Raw genomic sequence first — 25,380 nt, 5'->3', positions numbered from 1 at the left:
TTATTATTATTCCTAATGGTTCTGATAATAATAATAATAATAACAATAATAACAATAATAATAATAATAGACTCATGCAACTCTGATACTGCTTTTAACTTGTGATAGTTCTTTATTTAGTTTCTCACTATTGTCACCTTTCTTGTTTTATTGCTTCTATTGTTTGTCTTTACCATGTAAAGTTCCTTGAGTATCTCTAAATCGCTATACAAATATTATTATTATAAATATCAAACATTATATACTTTTGTCATATATTTAGAGAGCTATGTTCTATCGTCCAAATAAATGCTGCAAGGACGACACCTCAGATGACACCTCACTAACTGTCTTAGTTCCTAATATGTAATGATGTATTTATGCTTCAGCAGCTTCTTCATATCTGGGATTTGTTTGATGAGCAGCACCAGATTTACATTTCCTCCTATTTCAAAAGTCTGTCTACCTCCTACTTCCCGTTATTTAGCTTTCTGAATGCATTTCTGCAAACTTGAAGGTTGATATTTCAGCGAACATCGAAGCATTCTTGATATTCATAAAGTCAGACTCATTGAAAGCAGTGACGGTAATTACATAATACCAAGCTCATAATAATGAGTGGACACACAAGTTCACCATTCAAGAGCCTCTTTATTGATTCACCAGAGCAGCTATGCTGAGTCATCACCTGTGCATTTACAATCATATGGTGATATGAAATATAATCAGTACTTCTATATGCAACAATCAGTAAAAAGCATGAAGAAGGTCCAGCGCAGTGAGGGAGGTGATCATAACTCGTCTTCCTCACATCTGAAACACAAGCAAGGGGCAGTCAGTAAAGGAGTCTCTTAAAGGCACAGGGAACATATATTTCTCTTAAAGGCACAGGAAACGTTTTCTTTCTCTTAAAGGGACAGGGAACGTGTTCTTTCTCTTAAAGGCACAGGGAATGTTTTCTTTCTCTTAAAGGGACAAGGAACGTTTTCTTTCTCTTAAAGGCACAGGGAACGTGTTCTTTCTCTTAAAGGCACAGGGAATGTTTTATTTCTCTTAGAGGCACAGAGAACGTGTTCTTTCTCTTAAAGGCACAGATTTAAGTCAAAGTTGCTCATTTTTCTATTTCTGAACCGAAAAACGTGATTTTTGGACTGGAAAGGCTTGAAAAAATGTAATTGCTTTTGTTTATTGTGACTATTAGATGTGGATGCTTTAGGTCTTAATCTTTCTATAGAGGTGCAGTATTAGTCTGGGGCATGATGGGAAGGCACCAAAAATACAATTAAAAAAACTTGCGGAGCGATCGAGGAGTCATTTTTTGATCAGACTCTTGACTTTTCATCATATTTATGCAGAAAATAAATAATACATATTATTATTTTATTTTTTTAAAGGCAAGGAGTTGCTGATTCTTTAGAGATCAAGGACAATAGGGGCTGGTATTCATATCAAGGTCATATGAGCTGTAGAACACCTAGGTCAACCCTAGGTTCCCCTAATTAGGGGACCCTAGGGTTGATGAGAGGCGCAGGGAAAATGTTCTTTCTCTTAAAGGCACGGGGAACGTGTTCTTTCTCTTAAAAGCACAGGGAATGGTTTAAAAAAAAAAGGTTTAAAAAAGTTATCCTCACGAAGGTTCCTGAGCGTCGGCCTCAGCGTGTGCGCGGCTGGTAGAAGCGAGACGTGGGGATCATCTGCCTCAGCATGCGCAGCTGCTGGTTCTGGTTCTCAATCACCGCGTTCAGCTTCTCCACCAGGTTTCCCTGGCAGTCTGAGGAAGGGTCAGAAAGAGGTCCTTTATTACACTGTGGACAGGTCTATGATGCTTAACTATGATGATTTATGATCTGTTTACAACATAGTTGCAAAGGTCATAGTGTACTATAGGTCCCATAGATATAAAACATTATAGTGTTTTTGTAATGCATATACTTATTGTTATAATTGACTATAACGTGTTAATCTGCATGATCATTGGGCGCTTTAAGTAAAAAGAAATAAATACACAACACAACATTGTAAAATTACTTTTTCAATGTGTACTTGTCAGCGATTATAAAGTATTATGATACTTTATATATTATGAGTCATTATAAAATACTTCATATTGTGATTATTGTTGTCAAGCATTATGGACATTTATGAGTGCTTGTAATAATTATACAGTGGTATATAATGTTTACAAACAGTGTTACCAAACTGAGAGAGACAAATATCGCATGATTATAGTAATGATGTAATAATATGTCAGTAAATGAACAGGCGTGTAGTAAAGGAGCTGTGACTCACTTCCTCCTCTGGGATCAGCGGTGGGTTTCTGAGCTGAGGGAACAGAACGTTTCAAAACATGAGCCAGACGCCAAAACGGCAAAAAATATATTATTCATGCACGTTCATGTTGGCATTAAAATATATATTTTTTGATGGCTGTTGACAATATTTTCTGAGATATGGACTTATACAAAGAGATATCCAAAGTAAATACCTTTCACTCTAATATGTCAACCAAATAAAATAATTAATTTTGAACCTGGGTTTATCCAATGTTCAGATTTCTCTACAATACATCTATATAATAATAATAATAATAATAATAATAATAATAATAATAATAATAATTCAACTTAAACTAAGAGCTTTACCTGGACGGAGAGCATCCTCCAGTCTGAATCCACCGGCATCTGGAATGAAGAACATTTAGAAAATCACAGATGAATTTTTTTTTTAAAATATTTTATACATTGTAGTTGTTATTAAACTAAATATAACTCAATCCGTACATGTGGCAGGTGGCAAAGAAGTGCAAATGTTTGCATATAACAGGATTGTGTGTCACCCGATCTCCATCTTTACTTTCATTTGTTTCATTTGTTTTTGTCAATATTTGCAAAGAAATGAACAATAAGTGGTTGTTGTGTACTCACTTCGTCCAGCAGGCTTGGCGGTTTTGGGATCTAAAAGATAAAGAAGTGTTCATTTAAACTTAAATATATTAGCAATTTGGATTCTGACTTGAAACACACACATGAACAACTTGATGATTACATATTGATTATTCGTATACAAGCTGTCATGTGTCATGTTACCTGTGGCTCAGTTTTAATGTTCCAGTAAATATTTAACACAACAACACAACAACATGAGAACAAATCAGTGCAAGAAACCAGCAGCACGCACAATGTGGAACCTATTGTTGAAAAGGCACTCATTAAAACAAAAGCATAAAACAATCAATATTTGGTGTGAATTAATGCTAATGCTAATGTTGGGGTTAATATTAGTGAAACCTTTGAAATATTTAAAAAAGTGTAATAAAGAGAGTATTTACCTTTATTAACAGCATCAGCTAAATTGAACCCGCCATCTAAAAGAATGCAGAATGTCAAATTGAAGAAATCCAAATAAAACAAAACCAGTATTTACTCATAATACATTTAATTGTGTGAGTAAGATGCTTCACCTCCTCCAGCAGACGGTCTGGCAGCTGTGGGTTTGGGAGAGACTCCTGTAACACAGAGAGGCATGAGGAGAGGACTCACTGTGTTCACTAGCTCCTAGCTCCTTGTGTCCTCCTCTCTTGTGACTGAGCTCACTAGCTTCCATCACAAATGCATCCATAAACTAAGAATAATTTAGTTTGACCACCAGACAAATAGAAACAATCACTTTGTATAATTCTCTTTTTTAATTGAGATTTAGAGACATAAACACCATAAGATCAAGTCTTTTCATTCATTTAGTCGGAAGACGTTGAGAGAAAGAAATAATAATGGAACATAAAAATTAAATTAAATGAAATTAGACGTGTCCTGGTATCTTTTGTCCTTGAACCACAGGACGCCACAGAGCCACTAAAGAACTCCACTGGGCTCCATGAGCTCCTTATGAATATGAACATGCTATAACCACTGAAAATACTCACCGTTGCTCCGGAAAATATCGAACAGTCCTGCAGAGAAAGAGAAGAAGAGTCGTCACTAAACACAAGAAAATATTCTGCTGTTGTTGTGAAGCTCTTCCCCTCATGTGATGAGGCTCTGGAATAAAAGGCTCATTCAACTTTACAAACACTATGAACAAATGTAGAGATTATACAATATATAACTTTGGCCTTCCTCAGCTGATAAACAATTATTCTGCTGATAATATCTCTTCCTCATCATAAGGATGTTACGATGCGTCTGACATCGGTAAGTAAAGCTGTAAATACAACTTCCTGTTTGCTGGCTTTTCATTTGTTCTGTAGTTTATCATATCCACCCTGCTGCAGTGCATATGAAAGATCATGAAAGGTGTTCTTGTGAATGTATTATTAATGATGTGTACAGCATTAATTCATGAGTGATTGCTATTGATAAAGAAAGTTATAAACCATTATAAAGTTGCACAACTCACTATTTAAAGATTTAGATATCTTGCATCAGGGACACATTTTCTCTTGAATATCAGAAAAAGAATTGTGACACAAGGCAGGATTATCAATGTATCAATTGTCTGTCTGTCTGTCTGTCTGTCTCTTGAACCGGACTCACCCTGACTGTAGCTTTGTTATGCTAAAAGAATCCACTAGATGGCGCTGTGTCTTTAAGAAGTCTCCTCAGTTGTCCCACATATTATATTAATATATTATAGTTGCAGAGCTCTTGCTAAACAAAGGACTATATATATACATTTACATATATATATATATATATATATATATATATATATATATATGTGTGTGTGTATATACATATATATATATATATATACATATATATATATATATGTATATACATATATGCATATATATATTCACACATGTATATATATATATATAAAACGTTTGAACATTCACTGTTATCATATATATGTCATTCCATTATATATTTATATATATATATATATATATATATATATATATATATATATATATATATATATATATACATATATATATATGTATATATATGTATATATATATATATATATATATATATATATATATATATATATATATATATATATATATATATAATGTTTCACCAGTTCTGAGATGTTTTTAAAGTAACCTGTTAAATGTCTAGAATATATACGTGAAAATCATTTAAGTTATTGCAGGATAGCGTTGTGACCCATCAGCTGACTTCCGTCTGATGTATACTGTTTATAAGTATATATTATAACACAGAACTCCACTTCCACTGCTACCACTGAGGCCACGCCTCCACTGTGCTCTACTTGTGTGTTGAGCTGGTGACACCACTGGGGGGACCCTGAAGAAGAAGAACCAGCAGGTTAACAGCTGATTCAAACTGTGTTCCCCTGTGTGTGCGCTTGTGTGGTCACACAACATGTGTTCAGGGTTAGGTGTGAGCTGGCTCCGCCCACTGACCATGGACACCATGAGTCACTAGGAGGTTGTTTCCCAACAGAAAGCCTTGTGTTAACCTCCTAACCAGGATGGTGTAAACAAAGAGCAGAACACAGTGTGGAGCGTCTACAAAGGTCACACACACACACACACACACACACAGTCCTACTGCCACAAGTACTTCTTAGACTAGAGCACCAAATGTGGATTAATCCGCCGCTGAAAATAGTCCCTGACCAAATCCCCCACATGTTTGAGTGACGTTTGTTAGAAGCGGCGGAAATATTGGAGCTGGAGCGCAATTTCAAAGCGAAATGTGTTCTGTGTTTGTGAGAAGATGTCTTCAGGGGAGAAGTTGTAAATAGTTCAGTGATGGACTAACACTCTGTGGATTCTTTTAGTTTTATTCAAACTCCTGACATATGCTTTAAAAGTCAACAAGCAATACAATGAGATTATTGTTCATGATAAATATACATCTAACAACACTAAACATGTAATGTAATGAAATGTAATGTAGTGTCTTGTGTTTCATTCCTATAGAATTGCTTTTAACTGACGTCGTCCTTTTGATCTATTATGCAGTTTTTTTGTTCCCCAGGTTTTGTTTGTATATTTTATTTATTTGTTTGTGTTCTACTCCATTTGTTTTTTTTGGTTATTAGTTTGTTTTTGTTGTATTCATTGCCTTTATGGCATGGTCCTTTTTGTTTACCGGTATTTAAGTTATGTCTATTCTTTGATTCTCTGTAAAGCCCTTTGTCAACTTTGTTTTAAAGCTGCTATATAAATAAAGTTATTATTATGTATTATTACTATTCTGATTACATCTGACCTCCTGGTTCCATCTTCTCTTCTGGCTTTAAAGGCCAATGGAGACCAGGTGAGATAACCGGCTTCATGACCATCGAGGTGTGGCCCTCGTCCCCTAATGATCACAGGTTACAGATCCCGGATGGATGGAACAATACGAATAAGAATACCTGGCGACCATTAAGCAGAACAAGTTCTCATCTGGAAAGCTTCTTCACTGAAGGTTCAGCCGACTGAGCCTCTTCACTCTGAATAATGAGTCTTTTGTCAAAAGATAAAACCAGGTAACCCTGTGTATCACCTTAACAAGGTAAGTCCATAACATAACCAACACCACATAAAGAGGACTTGTTCAGTGTCTCACCTCTCGCGGTCACTGTTCCAGTGACCAGAAGCAGCAGGAAAGCGACCCTCAAAGCAGACGACGTCATCATCATCATCATCTCGTGGTTCCTCTCAGGAGATGATCTGCTTCAGACGGACGCTGCCTTTTAAAGAGCCGCCTGGGCGTGGAGCTCCTCACCAAACAGACGTTGTGAAAGCATCTCCTCACCAAGCAAACATTGTGTAAGCATCTTCTTAGTGAACCTGACGAAAGCAGATTAGTTAGAAATAAACAGAACCATTAGTGGTTAGAGAAGTCTGTCAGTAACAGAACGAGGAACCTCCCTGTGGTCCCTTCACACCTCTTGTGAAATGATGTTATGATTCCTTTAGTATCAGGTATTACTCAGTATCATCAGTATATAGTGTCATTCCAGCTTAACGGATCATTCTTTATTTCTATTTGAAGAACAAAAAATTAAATGTATTTTTTCCGTGAGAAAATGGACATATTTTATGATAATATAGATCTATATCACAGACATGGGGCCAACGAACCGCATATCCTGGAGTTGAGGAAAGAGTTGGACTAGTCAGTTGTCGATCGAGCGCGTTATTAATCGTTATTAAGCGCGTTATTAATCGTTCGGTTACATGGCAGCGGACCCAAGCTTTAAGACCCCATCTTAAAGACCCCATATTAAAGACCCCCATCTTAAATACCCCATCTTAAAGACCCCAGTTTAAAGACCCCTGTTTAAAGATCCCAGTTTAAAGACCCCATTTTACAAAATCTTGTGCTTTTATTTTGAAGGATTTTCTTATTTTGAAGGGGAGTGCCATCTATTCAGAGTCCTTAGCGAGCCGGAGAGGAGGAGGGGCTTATCGCCATGAAAACAGTTAGTTTCCACCGTCCACCATGGAGTAAATATCCACTAGTTCTGCTTTGTACTTTGAACTACTGGGTTCATAATATTATCCGTGAATGAGGCACACTTTTTTCAGCCATTCGCGTCCATTCACGTTGCCCGGCGGAAATGCGAGTTTGTGCACTGACTCTGCATGTAATCTAGTCGCAAAGCTTTTAGTGTGAACGCAGCATAACTCCAGACTTTGAGACTCTTGTCAGGAGCAAAAAACATCCCCAGTTCTCCCAGTATGAATTCCTCCAGACTCAGGTCTATGTTAAGTGTTACCTCAGGTTGAAGCATTGGCAGGCCGTGCATTCCCTACCTAGGCCTGCTGTCTGATATCGTATACATAAATACGCGCATGACGAGATGCTGATTTGCTGTATTTACCTACTGATAAGGTAATCAGAAGAAAAGTTAATTTTGTACACTCAAATATTTTTTTAATTGCTTTTTGTTTTATTTATTTTGAGTTTTTGATTAAAGCTGCTCCTCAAGACACTGAATTAGCTCCACAGGGCAGCGTTTGCTGTCATAGATTCAGTGAGTTAGTATTCTCAGCTAAAGTTACATCATTTGAGTTTTTTTGAAACTGCATCTCAGTAGTTGGATTTTTTTATTTCATGTGTGTGCATGAAAACTTTTATGCATGTTGTATTATTATATATATTATATATTACCTTGTATCCATAAGATGCACTTTTGGGTTTTTAATCGACTATAAAAGGGAATATTTCAAACTAGTTTGTTTCTTGTTGGCATACTGTGATATCCTGTAATATCTCAGGTTCAAACTGCACCATCTTTTCATTAAATCAATTTGAAAAGTTGAACATTTTCCGTGATTTGGGTCTCGGCTTGTCATTCAGGGTGATGAGCTGAGCTGCAGTCAGAGGACGAGGAAGCACGTTATTAATATGTATGGATCGTCTTGGACGGTTATTCATTTGAAGCCCTCTTAAAAGGCAAGAAGGTACGTTGACATATTTACATCCTGCATGAGGTAAGTCTCTTATTGGTTTCTCTTTCATCATCTAAAGCTTTGGTTTTAAATTGAGGAGTTGCTCAAAGCAGAATGTGTCTAAAAGGCACAATTTATAGTACTTTCAGAAATCATTTTATTCCACATATATGTCATAGGCAGGGATCTCTGTCTCAATTTAACGAGTGACGTCTCATCGCTCTATTGCAAATGATGACAGGAAGAGACTCCTTATAGATAGTGTGTGAGGACACGTCATGCATTCTCTTTGTTAGAAGTAGCTGCCATCTGGGCTTAAGAAAATAACAATACACTTGAGTATCAATATATTATGTTTTGTAATCCTGTATTGATTCTCAAAAAACTCAAACCTGATTCATTGTTTGAATGAAAGTATTTCTGGCAGGCAGTGCTGTGATGGTGATGTCACAGGGAGTATAATCAGATGGCAGAAACAAGTACAATCAGATGTTGTGCATATGGCGGTGTGTTTATACTATGATAGTTTTTCATCACTGAACTTAATGAAAGTAGGGTGTGATTAATTATTTGTAGATGGTGTTATTTCAGGATGACTGAATATGTCACACTTCCCTTTACCAGGAGCATGCAGACTGCTTTGATAAACACTAGTATCCATGAGGACATCATCTGTTGCACTGAGACATACTGTACTTCATGGAACACGGCTCATTCAGCACTCACCATCTGCTGTGGATGCCAGCAGCAGTTTAAGGGGTAGCTCTCTGTGTCTGCTGTCTGTGTGGTTGAGTCCGCAGCCTTCACTAACTGATATAAACTCTGAACCACTGGGAAAACCCAAGGAAAAACCCAGGAAAAACCCAGGAAAACCCGATCATCATCATAGATTTTTACTTAACTTACTCAATAAAAACAAGAGTTCAAAGGATACTTTTGGAGATAAAACAGAGGTGAGGAGAGTTGTGAGTTGTGTGACTTCAGTAGAATCTGACTCCACTAGACGTCCTAATAATGCAACATGCTGCGTCGCTTTAAATCTTTGGTAAAAGGATGTCCGAGTGTTTCCTCTGCTAAAGGATACAAGAAAGGAAGCATTGAAGCACCGATTCTTAGCATTTAAAAAATTCAACCAGCTCTTATCATGGCTGACACTTACTTTCAGAGTTATTTCCCTTAGTTAGGAAGCTTCCATAGCTAAAAAGACTATTCGACGGCAGCCCTGCAGAACACCTGAGTAGGTGGGCTTCAGTAGCGACGTTTATCCGACGGTCTGACCTTTATAATGGGATTTTTTTTCTCTTTCTAGTTTGTGAGATGGCCTACAAACCTCTGTATGCAAATCATCCTCCCTCCTGTAGCTTCCAAGTGATTACTTGAGTAGGGTTAAGTAATCACTTGAGTGGACAGGCCATCAACATCAGGGCAGAACAAAGACCTTCAGGTTCTCTCTGTTCGTATCACAACCTGAAGCCACATATTCCTTTGTGAATCCCACCTTTGTCTTCTGTGTATAAATATGTGAATTGTCACTCTTGAGTGCATCCTTAGGCAAAGTCAAGCGACTCTGTGTAACGCTGTCTCTTCTCTGCGCCGGGAATGATTTCATAGACAAGTTCTGGTTCTTTGAAATTCGTTATTTCAGCTTGAAAAGAGTCAACAGGGTAAAACCCCGGTAGAGGTTTGATTGAGACGTGTTACGGTTCTCCTGAACAACCTGTGGAGCAACATGAGCAGAGAACATCAGCCCACCTCTACCTAGCGTTAGCAGTGCTATTTTACATTAGCTAAACTGAATGTGTACACAGGCTGCTTGAGTGTTTTAGTTGCTGTAACAGTGAATACAGACGTACCCCATCAGAACAGTGCTGTTCCTTAACCTCATTGTCTTCAGTCCTGATCACCAGGTGATGTGCTGGTTCACGTTTACACTGGGATCTGTCAAATGTACCTTTCTGTCGGTTTCTCTCTGAAATCGCTTTTTTATTTTTTCCTAAAATTTGTTCATATTTCTTGAGGGAAATGAGTTAGTGGCAGTGTGGGCTCCACGGCTTTATTTTGGTATGGTAGATTAGGTTATAATTGCATAATTAATTTTCTTTTGCACAGCTCACAGACATAGCAGACCGAATAGAATTTAGCTAGTGTTCACTAACGGTAGTTGCCGGATCTCAGACAGAGACCTCACACAGTTAATTGTCTCTGAATATTTCTATGAAGAATGGATCCAATAATGACTTTGAGAATCGGTCATAATCTGCGTTCCTGTTCACTGTTCACAGGATACATGGAATGAGTTACAAAGTATAGAAAAGCCATTATACTGTGATTTAAGTGTTCCTACTGTAATATATATGAACAGTTGTAATTCTGTAAAATGCATTAAAGTACTGAATGTGATATTTACACGCTAACACTGCTAGAAGCTGATGATTTTAAAATGTAATATTTAAAAATGAAAACCCCTGAAAATTGCTTGCATAGAAATAACTGGGAGATGGCCTTACAATATTAAGCTTTTATTAACTGACCAATTTAAAGTGCTTATATTTTTGGAAAATACGAGTAATAAAATGACCGTTACTTATATCCATTTTTTAAATCATCTTTCTATAAGCATGACTTATGTTGACTTATGTTTCATACTCCACGTCTTGCTTATGTGATACTGTGGTATTACCCAGATCATAGAGGATCTTATCGGCCTGTGCATAAAGCATAACATATTGACGTTGTTCACGTTAAGATTAGGGGTATAGTTCCATTGTTCTACTTGTGCTCATGCAAATGTATTCTGATACGTGTGAGTATGTTCTTCTACAGCCGATGCTGCTTAAACGTGGTTAGAGCTTTCAGTTCAATTCAATTTACTTCCCAAATTTTCCTCAGAGGGCTGAACACATGCGACATCCTCTGTCTCGGGACCTCACGTCGGTTCAGGAAACACTCCCCAAAGAAACCTTTAACTGGGCTTTGCCTGCTGTTGTCTCATTGAATGGACACGTGTCCGCTTTCTGCCACTTTTCCAGAACTGATCCTGAATAAATTCTTCAATGGGCAAACACTAGAATGATCTGTTTGTAACGATTCATTAAATTATCTATTTATTTATTGAATAAACTATTTGTGTGGATGATTCTGACTACAGTGCTGAGACGTGTCTGATTTACCTTGAACTTTGATTTTACATTGCAAGTGTCCTTCAATACAACAACAACAAGCCAAAGCGTTAACCACCTTTAAGCAGTGCGGCTGTTAAAGAACCAACTCACACAACGTTGAATACATTTTTACTATATTGCATGATCACAAGTAGCCAATACCCATTATCAGATAAATTAGACTTTTCTTTCTCCCAAGGCATCAACATGTTGGTATATTCAACTGTATTGATATGAAGAACAGTACATTTCTAGGATTTCTTTTTTTTCCAGCAATTCCATACAGTGGGGTTAAAAGATTGGAAACGTATCCAAAGTAGATAGCAATTGTATCTGGTCCCACATGTAAAATGTAAAATATAAAATGGCCTCACTCTATCGCCATAACAAATCATTCATTAGATATCATGTCCTCCAAATCATCCGTCACGGATCCAACGGACTGCAAAACAACAGGACTCTGTTATTCCCCAGTGAAAGTCTGCCATTACAAATGACATTAGGAAGGGACCGAGGAAGAATGTTCACTCTGTAAGAGGCTTTGGGGAATATACCAAAACTGGATGGAGGAAATTAGTCTCTGTTTCAAAGAGGACATTTCACAGTAGTCTACTGTAGGAGGAGGCCAATCACTTCAGGCACCCGAACTCAGCTAGTGTTCGACTAATACGAGACAAACCTTGTGGCTTTGTACCTTTCTGCAGAGCCAGGATGAGATGAATGTCAGCCTTTCTGAACACCAAACGTGTTTCACAAACATGTTTCATGTCATGCTCAATGACATGCAGTTATCATTATGAAACATTTGGTTGGGTTTAGGCATCAAAACTACTTAGTTAAGCTTAGAAGAAAAAGACCCTGGTTTGTGTTGAAATAATAACGTGTAACATAACAACGTAACTAAACTAAATATATAGTTATATATATAAAGCAGACTTTCTTTCAAACAAAACCCTTGCGTGTCCCTGGGGAGTCGAGGTGTTCAGTGTTCACCGCGTCATCCACCTACCATCATTGGCATCATTGGCCCGGTAGGTGATGGCCTCCAGGTGGGTCAACACCGGTCTCTCAAAGGATTACATGACAACAGACGTCGACGGGTCTGTAGTCATTTGATACTGTGATGGAGGATTTCTTGAGGACCGGGATGAAGGTGGAGCGTTTGAAGCCGGAGGGTCAGGACAGACTGAGGCAGGAGGGCCTTCCTGATCTTGAAAGAGCAGGCTCAAGTCCTTTCGCAGATCTTCAGTGCAGGTAGGGGGGCAGTTGGGAGAGGTGAGGAATTGGCAGGGGGTAATGATGGTGGGGGTGAAAGTGGGCTCATCAAATCTGCATTAGAACACATTCAGGCCAGTTCGTGACCTCCACACGGACGCAGGGTCGTTGGCTGAAAACCTGTTTTCCAACTTTTCAGCGTAGCTCCTCCTCCATATTCTGATCTCCTTTGTCAGTGTGTTTCTGGCTGGGTTGTACCAGATACTGACCCCTCCCCCTCCTTGGCCTGACGAAACGGCCTGAGTTTTGCAGGAAACCAGGGTTTATTGTCGTTGTGTGTGCGAAAGGTTTTTGTCGGCACACACATGTCCTTGTTGGTCCAATTCCTCACAGTCTTCACCACAGATTAGATGATCAGAGAGTCCCAAAGCTGCACAGGAGACGGAGTTAGAGGCGTCCTGTATTACTGAGTGTAGCAGGTAAGATAAAGACTAATACAAATATTTAACATTTTGCAATCGCAACGTATATATATATATATATATATATATATATATATATATATATATATATATATATATATCATGAAAGGGTGTGTTAAATGAGTTGGTGGTGTTAAAGGGCACAGCTTTAAGCCCACAATACAATACAATGCATTCATAGAATGTAGTATGACGATGAGAAAGTCCTAAAAGTCAGCTTTCTTGTCTTAACAGCTCATCTGAAGCCGTTTTGACATCTTATGACTCAATTTTCTTGGAGGCGGAACCACGGAGGGGTACATCCCGTTCAGGCTGCGAGCCGGACACTTTAGCGCGAAGCACACACGAAGCCGGAAGCTGTTCGAACGGAAGCGAGATGTGGCTGCAGACCGTGCTGCTGCCTCTGCTCAGGCTCTACCTGTGCGGTATGAAAGTTCTGTTTTATCAGATGTTCAACGGATCCTTCACGCTACCAGGTGAGATACACGTATACTTTAGTGTTCTATGACGTCACTGTGGGCCGTTTCCAAAACGGACTCAGTTAGAAAGGTGACCGTTTACACGTATGTGACGTATTCAATCGACAAAATGAACATATTTGATACAACCGGAGCGCAGGTTTTTAATGGCGCGGTCTTCTGATCACTTTGGCATACATGTGATGTAAGTGTGAGGAGCAGTGGGTACAGTCCGGTATAATCTTCCGGCACAATAATACTTATGAACCAAATGTAAATAATGCGCCTGTAGTGGACAGAGAAGCGGTGTAAATAAACATGTCGAAGGAGAGAGAGAGAGAGAGAGAGAGAGACAAATAGTGCACAGGGATGAAGACGAGGCAGGCAGACTCAATGGTGGATATTTGGCACGTTCACATTAAAAACGTGATGGGAAACTAAGACTGTCTAATATTGTATCTATAGAATAATGCTCTTAGTTAAAGGAGCTTGAACTGTGGGTGTGTAGACACCACATTGATTTGTGTGCGTAAGTAGAGATGTTGTTTTCAACGGCTGGAGAGTGTAGAGTAAACTCTATTGTCTCTGATGGAAAATGAGTGAGACAGTCCATTACTATACATAAATCACATCACAGTAACAATATGAAAACATCTTAAAAAATATGAAACATTAACAACTTGGCGGCTAAAACAACGGTCCGCTGGAAATGTGGATAAAAGTGTTCAGTAAAACACTTTTCATGAGTAGCTGTGAAAGCGTAAATGTAGTAAAATGTGCCTTTTTTAACCGGGTCAATAAACCCAATAACGTAATAACTTGACCAACAATGTGATAAAATGCCTGACTGATATTAAAATAACATTGTACCGATAGTGTAATACTCTTCAGGTTTCAGTTTTTATGAAATGTTGTTCATCAAATGATTCTCATTAAGTGTCTGCTTTGCCTCCTGGTCTTACACAAATGAAGACAAAAGTTCACCATAACACATTTAATAAAGGACATTATTGGTACAATATATTGGCCTTTTAATTAATTAGTTACATTATTGGTTACGGTATGAACATTATTAACTTTTAATTACAGTTTTAATACATTTTCAATAATAAGTGCAACTTGTATTACATTTTCAGAAAATGATATGTTATTTGGTGCTACAAGATAACAGAGTAGTATTTGGAATGGACCCGTCTACTATGAAGATATGTTTTGCCCTGATTGAGTATGTAAATATTAATGGAATGTCTATTTTCTGATTATGAATATAGCTCTTTCATGCACACACATGAACTACTCAAAGTGATGTTGAAGCCGCTCTGTGTTCATAAGTAATCTCTCTGTATGCGACAAAACAATGAACCTAATTTAGTTTTTTAGCTCAGAGGAAGACAAGTGGAGGCTTGTCTCCAGACGGCTTGAAGCGGGTGGGCTGAGGTTTACACACTTCTAATCTCACAAAGAATGCAGGCTATTTATCAAGTGATAAGAGGATTTCATAAATGCTTGTTATTTATATGGAATTTCCCACACTGTGACTAAAATATAAAGGCTGACTTGCTTGTGATTTTTGCAAAAATTCCAGTTTTTTCGCTGTGCTCTTTTTATTAATTTTTCTCCTTTCTTTATTTGGTTGGTTTGGACATCAGTGTTATTGGTTTCTTATCTACTCCTTGTTATTTAAACTCCTTGTTCAACATTGAAAATGAGGTTTCCGCTGCATTGTGCTCTGAGTGCCAGGGCTACAGCGTTTATTATATGGTTAAAATTTCTTTGCTTAGTTTGTAATACATTATTACAGTTATTACAATACGAGTGGCTTCAGCCTTTTTAAAGGAATGATTTACCATTGAAATGACTGAGATGAGAAGATTGTTACCACTGTCCAATCCTACATTTCTGCAGCTTCATAATGAACATAATATCATATATCATATGCGATATCAAGAGCAGCAATCTCTTCCTCCAGTTAATATCTAGTGTGCACTTTAACTTCTTACTGTGATATTGCATTCTGAGTGATATAGAAAGTAGAGCAGTATGTAGACAAAAGGCCCAGGACACTTTATTTGTCTCTATCCTGTCTGAAATGTTCTTGTATCATGTTGTATTATCACTTAATTACAATAAATTAAGAACAGGCTAATACACAACATGTGCCAATCTTGGTTGAAAAAGGTGGTCGAGAGAAATCAAATTTAAGGACATTTGAATACACTCAGTTTGCCAGTTTATTAGGTACACCTAGCTGAAGCTTGTGCAGTCTAATACAAAAGCCCCCTGCAGGAAATCCTGCCTTTAGGAAGGTTGTAATGTTCAGTTTTGGTCATACAGTGTAAAAACAATTAGCAACGGCACTGTAATTAAAATGGTAATCCAATTGAACAACTCTTAAAGAATTTCAATAAAAACAAAACCATATAAACTTTATGAATGCAGAATGTTTTGCAGAACTGTTGAACTTTATTAATATTGACTCATACCTAATGAATTTCAACAAAGTGTACATAAACTGGGTGTTTATAGATCAGCCCACAGCATCACAGGTAACCCAGTTCACTAACTGTTTTCACTGTGATCTAGTTTGTTGTGTGCATTTATTATCCCATCTCAACGTAGCTTTACAAATGGCTAGACTGTTTTTAACAACATCCTCAAATGTGTATTTTACTATTCCTGCTAGGTGCTCAATAAGTGAAGGTACCCAAGTGAATGCGTACCAAAGGAACCAATGGAGGGTAAAAGTTCAGAACCGTCCTGCTGTGTCCTCAAGCTGGTGGCGCACCCACGGGCAAAAAGCAAAGTCTGGAAATACTTTGGCTTTGACACCGATGCAAATGGATGCATCGTGCACTGGAAACGGATATACTGTCGAGTATGCATGACTCAAATAGCGTACTCTGGAAACACCTCCAATCTCTCGTACCACCTTGAAAAGAACCACCCTGTAGAATTCAGTGAATTTGTGAAGAGCAACACGGATCAGATCCGCGAGGCGTTTGTCACAGCATTCACCAGGATAAAGACTGAGCCTTCAGTGGTCCCTGTCCAGCAGCAAGACCCAAACTTAAGGCAGAATCTAGATCATGAAAACAGACGACACAACGATCTAACAATAGCGGTCATCAACTTCATCTGTGAGGGCCTGTACCCTGTATCTATAGTTGAAGAGCCTACTTTCAAGAGCTTAATGAGTACCGTCGATCCCGGGTACTCTCCACCGAGCAAAAGTGATGTGGCGGTTAAAATGCTCCCTCAGATGTACTGCCGCACCCGGGACATGGTCTTCAGCGAGCTTGCTGGGGTTGTGAACTGTGGCGTCACCACTGACCTTTGGCAAAGCCAAACTCAGAATAGGACATACATTTCACTCTCTATGCATTCAGTCAACTACAATCGTGCTTTCGGCTTCTCTGTGATCAACAAGTGTCTTAAAACCTTTGAAGTGCAAGACGACAACACGGCCGAGAACATCACCAGAGCGATGTATGAGGCCTTTGTTGAATGGGGGATAACTCATAAAGTCAGCGGCGCCACCACGAATGGTTCCATTGACATTGTCAAAGCATGCTCGCTCCTGGAACTGTCCGTGGAGATGCCTTGCTTCGGCCATACCATCAACCGTGCCATGAATGAAGCCTTCCAGCTGCCGCTAGTCAGCAGTTTTTTGGGATGTTGCCGAAAGCTCGTTGACCATTTCAAAGAACCGACGCTGTATCTGCTGAAGGAAAAACAGAAGCAGCACGGCCTCCCACAGTGTGCGCTCATCACAGACAGGGATAGGTCTTGGTGGGCCACGTTGGCGATGTTACAAAGACTAAAAGAGCAAAAAATAGCTATAACTGCCACACCGAGAGAAAGCAGTCACCATTTGAGCTTTGAAGGCCCTCACTGGGCTTTGTTGGGTGGCTTGATTGAAGTCCTTCAGCCTTTTAAAGTTGTGGCAAACATGATGACTTCTTGTAGGTACCCAACAATCAGCATGGTTAGGCCCGTGCTTCATATGCTGCTGAACACCACCCTCAAGGTCAAGGAAGGGGATCTCAAAGAGATCATTATCACCAAAGAGGTCATCTCAAAGGTCCTATCCGGCACGTATTCACAGAATACACAGCTACTGCAAGACATCTCAACATTCCTCAACATTGCTACCTTTTTGGATCCTCGGTACAAGAAGTTGCCGTTCTTGTCCGCTCAGGAGCGCTCCAAAGTTGAGAGTAACATCATCGAGGAGGCAAAAGGAATCCTTGAGAAGCAGATGGCCGAGCGACCGGGCCTAGATGATTTCTCCTTGGGATCTGACGAGCCACCGAGCAAAAAAAGGGCCTTTCACAGAGAATCTGCCAGGAGTTCAACCCAAGACAACCCTTTGGCTGCCATATTTTGTCAGTCCGATACAGACCAGAGCCAGGAGGAGCTGCATGCACAGGTGTTGGAGGAGCTGAGCAACTACAAATCTCAAAGAGTCCTCGGTCTGAATGAAGACCCTTTACTCTGGTGGTCCAGTCACGCCCCCTTGTTCCCCACCTTGCCCAAGGTGGTCCAGAAGTACTGGTGTGTTCCTGCCACCAGTGTACCCAGTCACAGGCTGCTGAGCTCCTCTGGGACGGCTCTGTGTGGGAAGCGGAACCGCATCGCTCCGGCTTTAGTAGATCAGCAGATCTTCGTGTACGAGAACTCGAGAAGCTACTATGAGCCGGAACCCTGTGAGGAGTATTTGGAGAACGTTTTGTAGAGAAAGTAGTCGGGGCCAGACTCTTGAGGGACTGTGAGCTTAACAATGCAAAAGGTCAAAGAATTGTGATGCCATTATACCTTTTCATACTGTGTAGCCTGCATGTCAATGCTTGAGCATCGAAAATGAGTCAGTCAGCTAAACTAACATCGTGAACACACGTTGGAGACGACCGTTTGTTCAAAACATCAGTTCTTTAAAACCCCTTAAACTGTGGAGCCCATATGGCAGATATTGCTATAAAAAGTGTATAATTCACTTCTTCATTTACTCATAACCAGCAACATATAGACTAAACACATCTGAACCCACAACTCGCATTATACACTCTTATTATAACACCAACATTATTCAAATAGCCCTAGTGGTTACAGAGATACACCTTTTTTAGTTTGGGGATGCAATTTTTGAGTAGAGGTCTAAAATAGGTGGGTTTTCAAAAGGTTAAATCTGAGAAAATAATACATTTGTGTATGTTTCCGTAAAGAGAACCTGAGTGTACTCGCGGGCGCAGCAAGAAGAACCGCAGCTTTAGCTTTTTTTTCTGTTCATGAATCTGTTAACAAAATAGATTCATGTTGCGTTAATTACTAAGCTTTAGAGGTCCAGTTATACTTTGAACTCTTCTCAGTCTCTGAAAGGAAAAAGCTCAAACTAGAATGAGTTTATTAAAGCCTGTAAATCACGTCTGTCAACATCTGTACAGTAGATTCGCAAACGCACCTATAATATAAAACAATCATTTTTCAAATCTTTTTAAATCTTTTTTTTTTTTATCGTGTTGGATTTTATTAAAAAAACAATGTATATGGATGGGCGAGGGTTTTATGTCTTGCTGTGCAAAATACTGGCACATATTGATTTTGATGTAAAAGCAATCTATAAAAGTAAAGATCTTGTTTTCAATATTTGCCGTTTGACTTTCTTTTCTTCATTGTAGCAGTTGCATTTTCATGAATACACACACACTTCTTATTTATTATATTTGTGATAGTTATATTAAACACAGATGAGACGTTCCTGTCCTGACGTGGTCCACTCAGCTGATGTCACCACATCTGTCACTCACACAGGACACGCCCACACTGACTCATCCTGGTGCTGATTGGATACTGTTGTCATGTGACTCGCTCTCTCCTCCCACAGTCTTGCCCAAGCAGAATGGAAGGGTTGCCATAGTGACGGGGGGCACCAGAGGGATGGGTTATGAGACGGCGAGACACCTGGCAGGCCTCGGCATGCATGTGGTCATAGGTAGGCTCCTGTCCAATCACACGCCTCCACCAGATGACACGCCCTGCTGGTCAATGCATGCTTCAGTATCTAGCAGCTTAACCTTTTACTGTAGGTCAATAAACAGTGAATGCTTTTCCAAAGAAGACACCGGTTGTGTCTAATGTTTTTTATTTTAACTCCTAACACAGGATTCTTTCTTTTAATGCAGAACATGTAGTTTGACATTCGTAACAATTGGTCAACCCTCTTTTTTTCTTTTGGCGCTTTTGAGAATGCACTGATTGGTGGCTCATTTGAGAGACTCCTTATTTAAATGTGTTCTTCATGTCCTGAAGGCAGAGACGTTGAGAGGAAGCAGGGTTTATGTGATCTGCTTAAGGATCTCCTGTGTTCTCTTCATGTATCAAGACTTTGCTGCACACACTGCATTATCCTAAATCACCTTTACATTTCAGTCAAACATGTGATGTTGGGTTTTGTTCAGTCGGCAAAATATTAAATATATATAAGCCTGGATTGATTCCATGCCAGCTAGTGGTTTTCATACAGGATGAACATGTAGTGGTGACATGAGTGTTAGTCGGTAGCGTCGCAGTAGAAGTTTGTTGGACGTCACAGAGTCTCTCTGATCTCCGTCCTCTCAGCTGGAAACGAGAGGGAAGAAGGAGCGGCCGCCGTGAGGAAGATCCAGGAGGAAGGTGTGGACGGGAAAGGTAAGAGTCCGTCTGCCGTATATATATGAGGAAAGGCGTGGAGGAGAAAGGTAAGCACCCGTCTGTCTGTCTCCGTCACATCGCTCACTTAGGACGGGAGGAAAGAGCTCTAAAATAGTATGAAATATGAGGTGGACCAAAACCAAACCAATTAAACCAATGAATAAATATATGCACAGAAGTTAGACTGTCTGTATCAAATCATTTCTAAATGATTCTATTTATTTTTTTAACAAACTTTGTCATCTCTAAAAAAGTTTCCAATCCTTTTTTTGATATTCAAAATCCATATTGGCTTTTATATTCCACTAGAAAAGTTTGATTTGAAAGCCATATCTCTGCTCATGCCTCGTATGATCGCTAACGTTGTTGAATGATTAGTTGTCATGAGACAATATGGCTTGAATTGAGAATCTCAAGGAAATATGTATAAATTGAATTTGCATTCATTCTGTAATTGTCGCTTGTTGGAGCTGCTCAGCAGTCTGTTCTAAAGTCCTCTAACTAGCTTTGAGTTTATTATGAATGAAATGAGTCCAGGAAAAGACATCCTATGGTTATTTGGCTGAAGTCCTTTGTGCTGAACATAAAACCTCCCTCAGGGCTTCATGAATACTCAGCCAGTGTCTGGAGGGATCTAACCCATTTCCTCTTATTTTGAAACATCAACTCTAGAATAGTGAATTGCCTAAGCGCCCGATGCCTGAACAGTGCTGATCAGCAGCTTTACAGGGACCAGCTGGTCAGAGCGGAGTGAAGATGAGGTCCTTAAATTATTAAATCTTCAGAGACCACAACTCCAAACTGTTTAACTTGTGTTTTATATATTTTAAAGCTGATCATATCAGTCTGATGATGTGATGTGAAAGCTCTTCAGCTCACAAGACTGACGTGACTCTCAGGAGAAACACAACCTGAGCTAGAGGAGGGAGGATGTCAGGTGGAGGAAAACACGACTCCAAAAGAAAGATCATGTTGTTGAGAAGATGATTTTTCAGTTTTCTGAAAATGTGATCGGTTGAATATGAAGATTTTATTTTATGAAGGTTCTGACTCTCACGTTTGATAAAACAGCTTTTTCCTAAATCAAACTTTTATTACAGACTCAAGGTCCAAATATTACAAAAGACATTAAATAGAATAAAATACATACAAAAGCACAATTAAAATGCATATACATATCAATGCTTTATTAATAAACAGAGACCAGTGTCTCACAGATGGGACTGGTAGCGTGTGGTACCAAACTTTATGTTTGATAAAACCATCTCATGTTCAGAGTCATTAAGTCGACAGATACATTTATACATGACCCGGTGCTAACATCTCTTTCTGTTCTCAGTGGAGTTCGTCTTCGTGGACCTGACCTCCCTGAAGTCGGTGAGGCAGTTTGCCCAAAAGTTCACAGAGCGAGGACTCCCACTGCATGTCCTGGTGAACAACGGTACGAGAGCACACACACACGCACACACACACACACCAACACACTTAACACACTGCACGAGAACACACACACACTGCACGTCCTGGTGAACAACGGTATGCTCACACACACACACACACTCACTAACCCCCCTCTCCCCGTGCAGCGGGCACCATGATGGTTCCTGAGAGGCGGACGGAGGACGGCTTTGAATTCCACTTCATGCTGAACTACCTGGGTCACTTCCTGCTGACCCGCCTGCTGCTGGCCGCGCTGCAGAGGGCCGGCCGGCCGGGCCGCTGCTCCCGGGTCATCAACATGTCCTCCGCCACGCACTACGCAGGAGAGGTGCACATGGAGGACCTGAACAGGAGGTGAGGGGCATCACCTGTGCTCTGCTGCTGTTGCAGTTATTGCAACAAAGATGTGTCAAAAAAAAGTAGATGAAAAGTATCAGCATGGGATGAAAACTAAGTACATGTTTTTAAAAAACAACCTGCAAAAGAATGTTATGATTAAACGTGAGCTCGTAACAGAGATGAAGTCTTATGGGATTATTTTAGATTCTCAGTTCCATGTTAAGCCATCAAAGAAGATTAAGGCTCACTTTAGTTTAAAATGATCAGAAATGGACTGCCTCGCTGCTTCTCCAGGAATGTTTCCACGTCGGTCTTGTGGTTTGGAACCAGCCTTTTAAGCCCCTTTAGAGGCCTTAGTGAGGTCTGTAGGAGTAGTTGGCAACCTCTTATCCACTATTATAATATATCAAACCAACCATCAAATACTGCTAAAAAGAAAATCTATATTTTCAGCAGAAATATGATTAAAAGTCAAGAGTCTGAGCAAGATTCCCCAAAAATGACTCATCGGGAGCTGTATGGTTCAATGCCTTAGAAACAACCCACATGCTTGTACTGTACATCCTTAGAAAGATTAGGACCTAAAGCATCTACATATGCAACACAAATCACAATCCAATAATGTATTATTATGTTAGGAAGGAGTTTCAGTCAAAAAACTGAAAACAGAAATGGAAAAATTACTTATTTTATGGCAAAACATTGTCTGACCAAGACCCTCTCCCCTCCGTAGGGTCTGCTACAGTTCCCACGGGGCGTACGCCCAGAGCAAGCTGGCGCTGGTCCTCTTCACCTACCACCTGCAGGAGCTGCTGGCGGCCGGCGGGCTCCCGGTGACGGTGAACGCCGTGGACCCCGGCATGGTGGACACAGCGCTGTACGACAACCTGTGGAGCCTCGCGCAGGCGCTAAAGAGGCCGGTGGCCAAGATCCTGTTCAGGGTACGGACCTAGTGGCCGTGGTCGGAGGCCTCCCATTGGAGCAGGAGGCGGTAAAGGGGGCGGGGCCAAGACGGGAAGCTGACTCAGTGGGCCGCCTCCTGTCTCCTGCCTCCTGTCTCCTGCCTCATAAACATAAATATCAGCTGTATCTCACTGTCTCCTCCAGAGATTAATGTTTCATTCATATTCCTCCAGTGCTTCATGTTTCATTCATACTCTTAGCATCATAATATGTATGTTCTGCACGAGGTATCATATCTGCTATAACTCTGAGGAACTAAAGTGTCCTCTCTGCTCTCCTCAGACTCCAGCAGAGGGAGCGTCCATCTCCGTCTACGCGGCCGCGGCCTCTGAGCTGGAGGGCGTGGGCGCCTGCTACCTGTACAACGGCCTCAGGACCCAGTCCTCCCTCAGCTCCTACGACCCCGCGCTGCAGGCCCGGCTGTGGGAGAAGAGCTGCGAGCTGGTGGGCCTGCAGGGGGGCCTCCCGGGGCCGGTGGGCCTGCAGGCCTAGGTCAGATCCTACTGGACCAGGACCGGACTACATGGTGCCCAACACTCGAACATAGAGAACTATATCTGCTGACGGTGGTTTGACAGCTACAGCTGTTCCACAGAGCGCAGGTGTAAACAATGTAAAAGATGCAAAAGATGTAAAAAAATGCCCAAACCATCCAATAATGATACGAAAGCTTCCAGAGTTCCACGTTTATCTAATTCTGTTGAGTGAAAGGAAGCGCTATGCTAACACTAACGCTAATGCTGTTGCACGGTTGGTGCTTGTAGTTGCCGTGACATTAATCAAGTTGAGCAATTATTCATTATTAAAAGGAAAGTCCTTTCCTATTAATTAAAACATGATGTTCCATACAACAAAACTGCATTTTCAATTACATTTAGAGGGAAATGTATTTTCTTTGTTTTTGACGCATCTCAAAATGTATTTCTAATCTAAGTAGAGAGGTGATGAGCAGGTCCACACAGGAGACCAGTGTTTGTCTCTTATTTTAATGTACATCTATAGCTTAACTTGCCTTAATAACACGCTTACCTATTTTACACCAAACTATGAAGTTTTTACTAAACCTAAAGAGTAGTTTTGTAATTTTCTTTTAGTTTAAAACCGCAGCTTTACTCAGGAGAAAGAATGTTTACCCACACAGCAGCATACAGTTTAGGTGTATGGAATGTCATGTTGTAGGTTATCACACAGATACATTATTCTGTTTGCTTTATGCTTTATTTTACAGTCAGCCCTTCATATAAACCAGCCTGTGACATGTTGATATTGTTCCACGCTTCCATATAGAGCAGCTTTTTTATTTAAATACTTAAATGCCTTTGCAGTGCCTACGGATGATGTCTCATTTATGTGATTTGATCTGTGATTTAATGTGATGAGTTTGTAATTTTTACCGAATCAGTATTCAGTCACAACAATCTGGGACTGACTTAATTTAAACGTTGAGGTTTTAATACATTTAAATTATTTCATCTCTATGCCAAAAATAATTCAGTATTGAATGTACCATATCTTATTGCAGAAAAATAATAACTACCTAGAGCTTAAAGGGCTCATGGAAGAAGTTTCACTCGGTTGCATTCTGCATTCTCACCACTAGAGGCCACCAGATTCTACACACTGGCCCTTTAAGAGATTCAGTTTCAGGGTCTAGATTTCACATTTGTATACCAAAAAAGGCCTTAATGAAAATTCATTTTTACATTAATATATTGAATCAACATGTATAGTGCAATATCATTTAAGATGCTAATAGCTTTAGCTGACAAACTAATGTTTGCTAAAGCCAAGCTGCTCAACAGCTGGAGTTGATCTTTGGTACTGAGAGTCAACGTTATATTGTCTTGTCCTGAGAACAGAACCATCAACGATGCACACGCCGTGCTGCTGCTGGAAATATAGAACACCAAATGTGGATTAATACTCGCCTCAGAATATTCCTCAACAAAGCTCCCGTTTGAGAAGTGTCATAAAAACTACTGCGACCAGCTGTTTATCTTGAAAAGTCTCTTTTCAGTTGTGATCAGTTGGATTGAATATGCAGAGGATGAGCAAACAGCTCATCTGCTCGATACCCCCAAAAGCTTGTGTAAGACTCCACGTCATCAGCCAAAGTGTTAATGTAACGTCCATGCCGTCCTGGTTCATGAAGATGTCTACGTTATAGATGTAAAAAGGTTCATAAGCTATATATATATATGTGTGTATGTTTCTAATATCCTGGAGCCTGACCTCTTCTCTGTAATGCTCTGTGTACATTTCAGTGTTTTAGTTTTAAAAACTGTTTTCTAATC

The 25,380-nt window shown here is 39.9% G+C and overlaps 3 protein-coding genes across 3 annotated transcripts; 2 read left to right on the top strand and 1 right to left on the bottom strand.

Moving 5' to 3' along the window:
- Positions 1-634: 634 nt before the first annotated feature.
- Positions 635-6,588, bottom strand: LOC306752984 (uncharacterized protein; the record flags this gene model as incomplete). Its single annotated transcript, XM_079236816.1, has 9 exons — positions 635-792; positions 1,611-1,750; positions 2,269-2,301; positions 2,622-2,660; positions 2,904-2,933; positions 3,308-3,343; positions 3,440-3,484; positions 3,902-3,928; positions 6,510-6,588. 8 exons carry the CDS (start codon positions 6,586-6,588, stop codon positions 1,632-1,634), a joined length of 408 nt encoding a protein of 135 aa, XP_079092942.1. The 3' UTR covers positions 635-792; positions 1,611-1,631.
- Positions 6,589-13,575: 6,987 nt separating this feature from the next.
- On the top strand, positions 13,576-23,578 carry dhrsx (dehydrogenase/reductase (SDR family) X-linked; the record flags this gene model as incomplete). Its single annotated transcript, XM_079236815.1, has 7 exons — positions 13,576-13,675; positions 19,539-19,646; positions 20,273-20,341; positions 21,684-21,785; positions 21,931-22,138; positions 22,857-23,064; positions 23,369-23,578. The coding sequence occupies 7 exons, from the start codon at positions 13,576-13,578 to the stop codon at positions 23,576-23,578; spliced, it is 1,005 nt and encodes a 334-aa protein (XP_079092941.1).
- Positions 16,383-18,392, top strand: LOC306752919 (E3 SUMO-protein ligase ZBED1-like; the record flags this gene model as incomplete). The annotated part of the gene is made up of 1 exon (XM_079236753.1): positions 16,383-18,392. The coding sequence occupies exon 1, from the start codon at positions 16,389-16,391 to the stop codon at positions 18,390-18,392; it is 2,004 nt and encodes a 667-aa protein (XP_079092879.1). The 5' UTR covers positions 16,383-16,388.
- Positions 23,579-25,380: the final 1,802 nt, after the last annotated feature.

Source organism: Taurulus bubalis (assembly GCF_910589615.1).
Source record: "Taurulus bubalis genome assembly, chromosome: 21".
Classification (NCBI taxonomy): domain Eukaryota; kingdom Metazoa; phylum Chordata; class Actinopteri; order Perciformes; family Cottidae; genus Taurulus; species Taurulus bubalis.
This window is presented reverse-complemented; position numbering and strand designations above follow the sequence as displayed.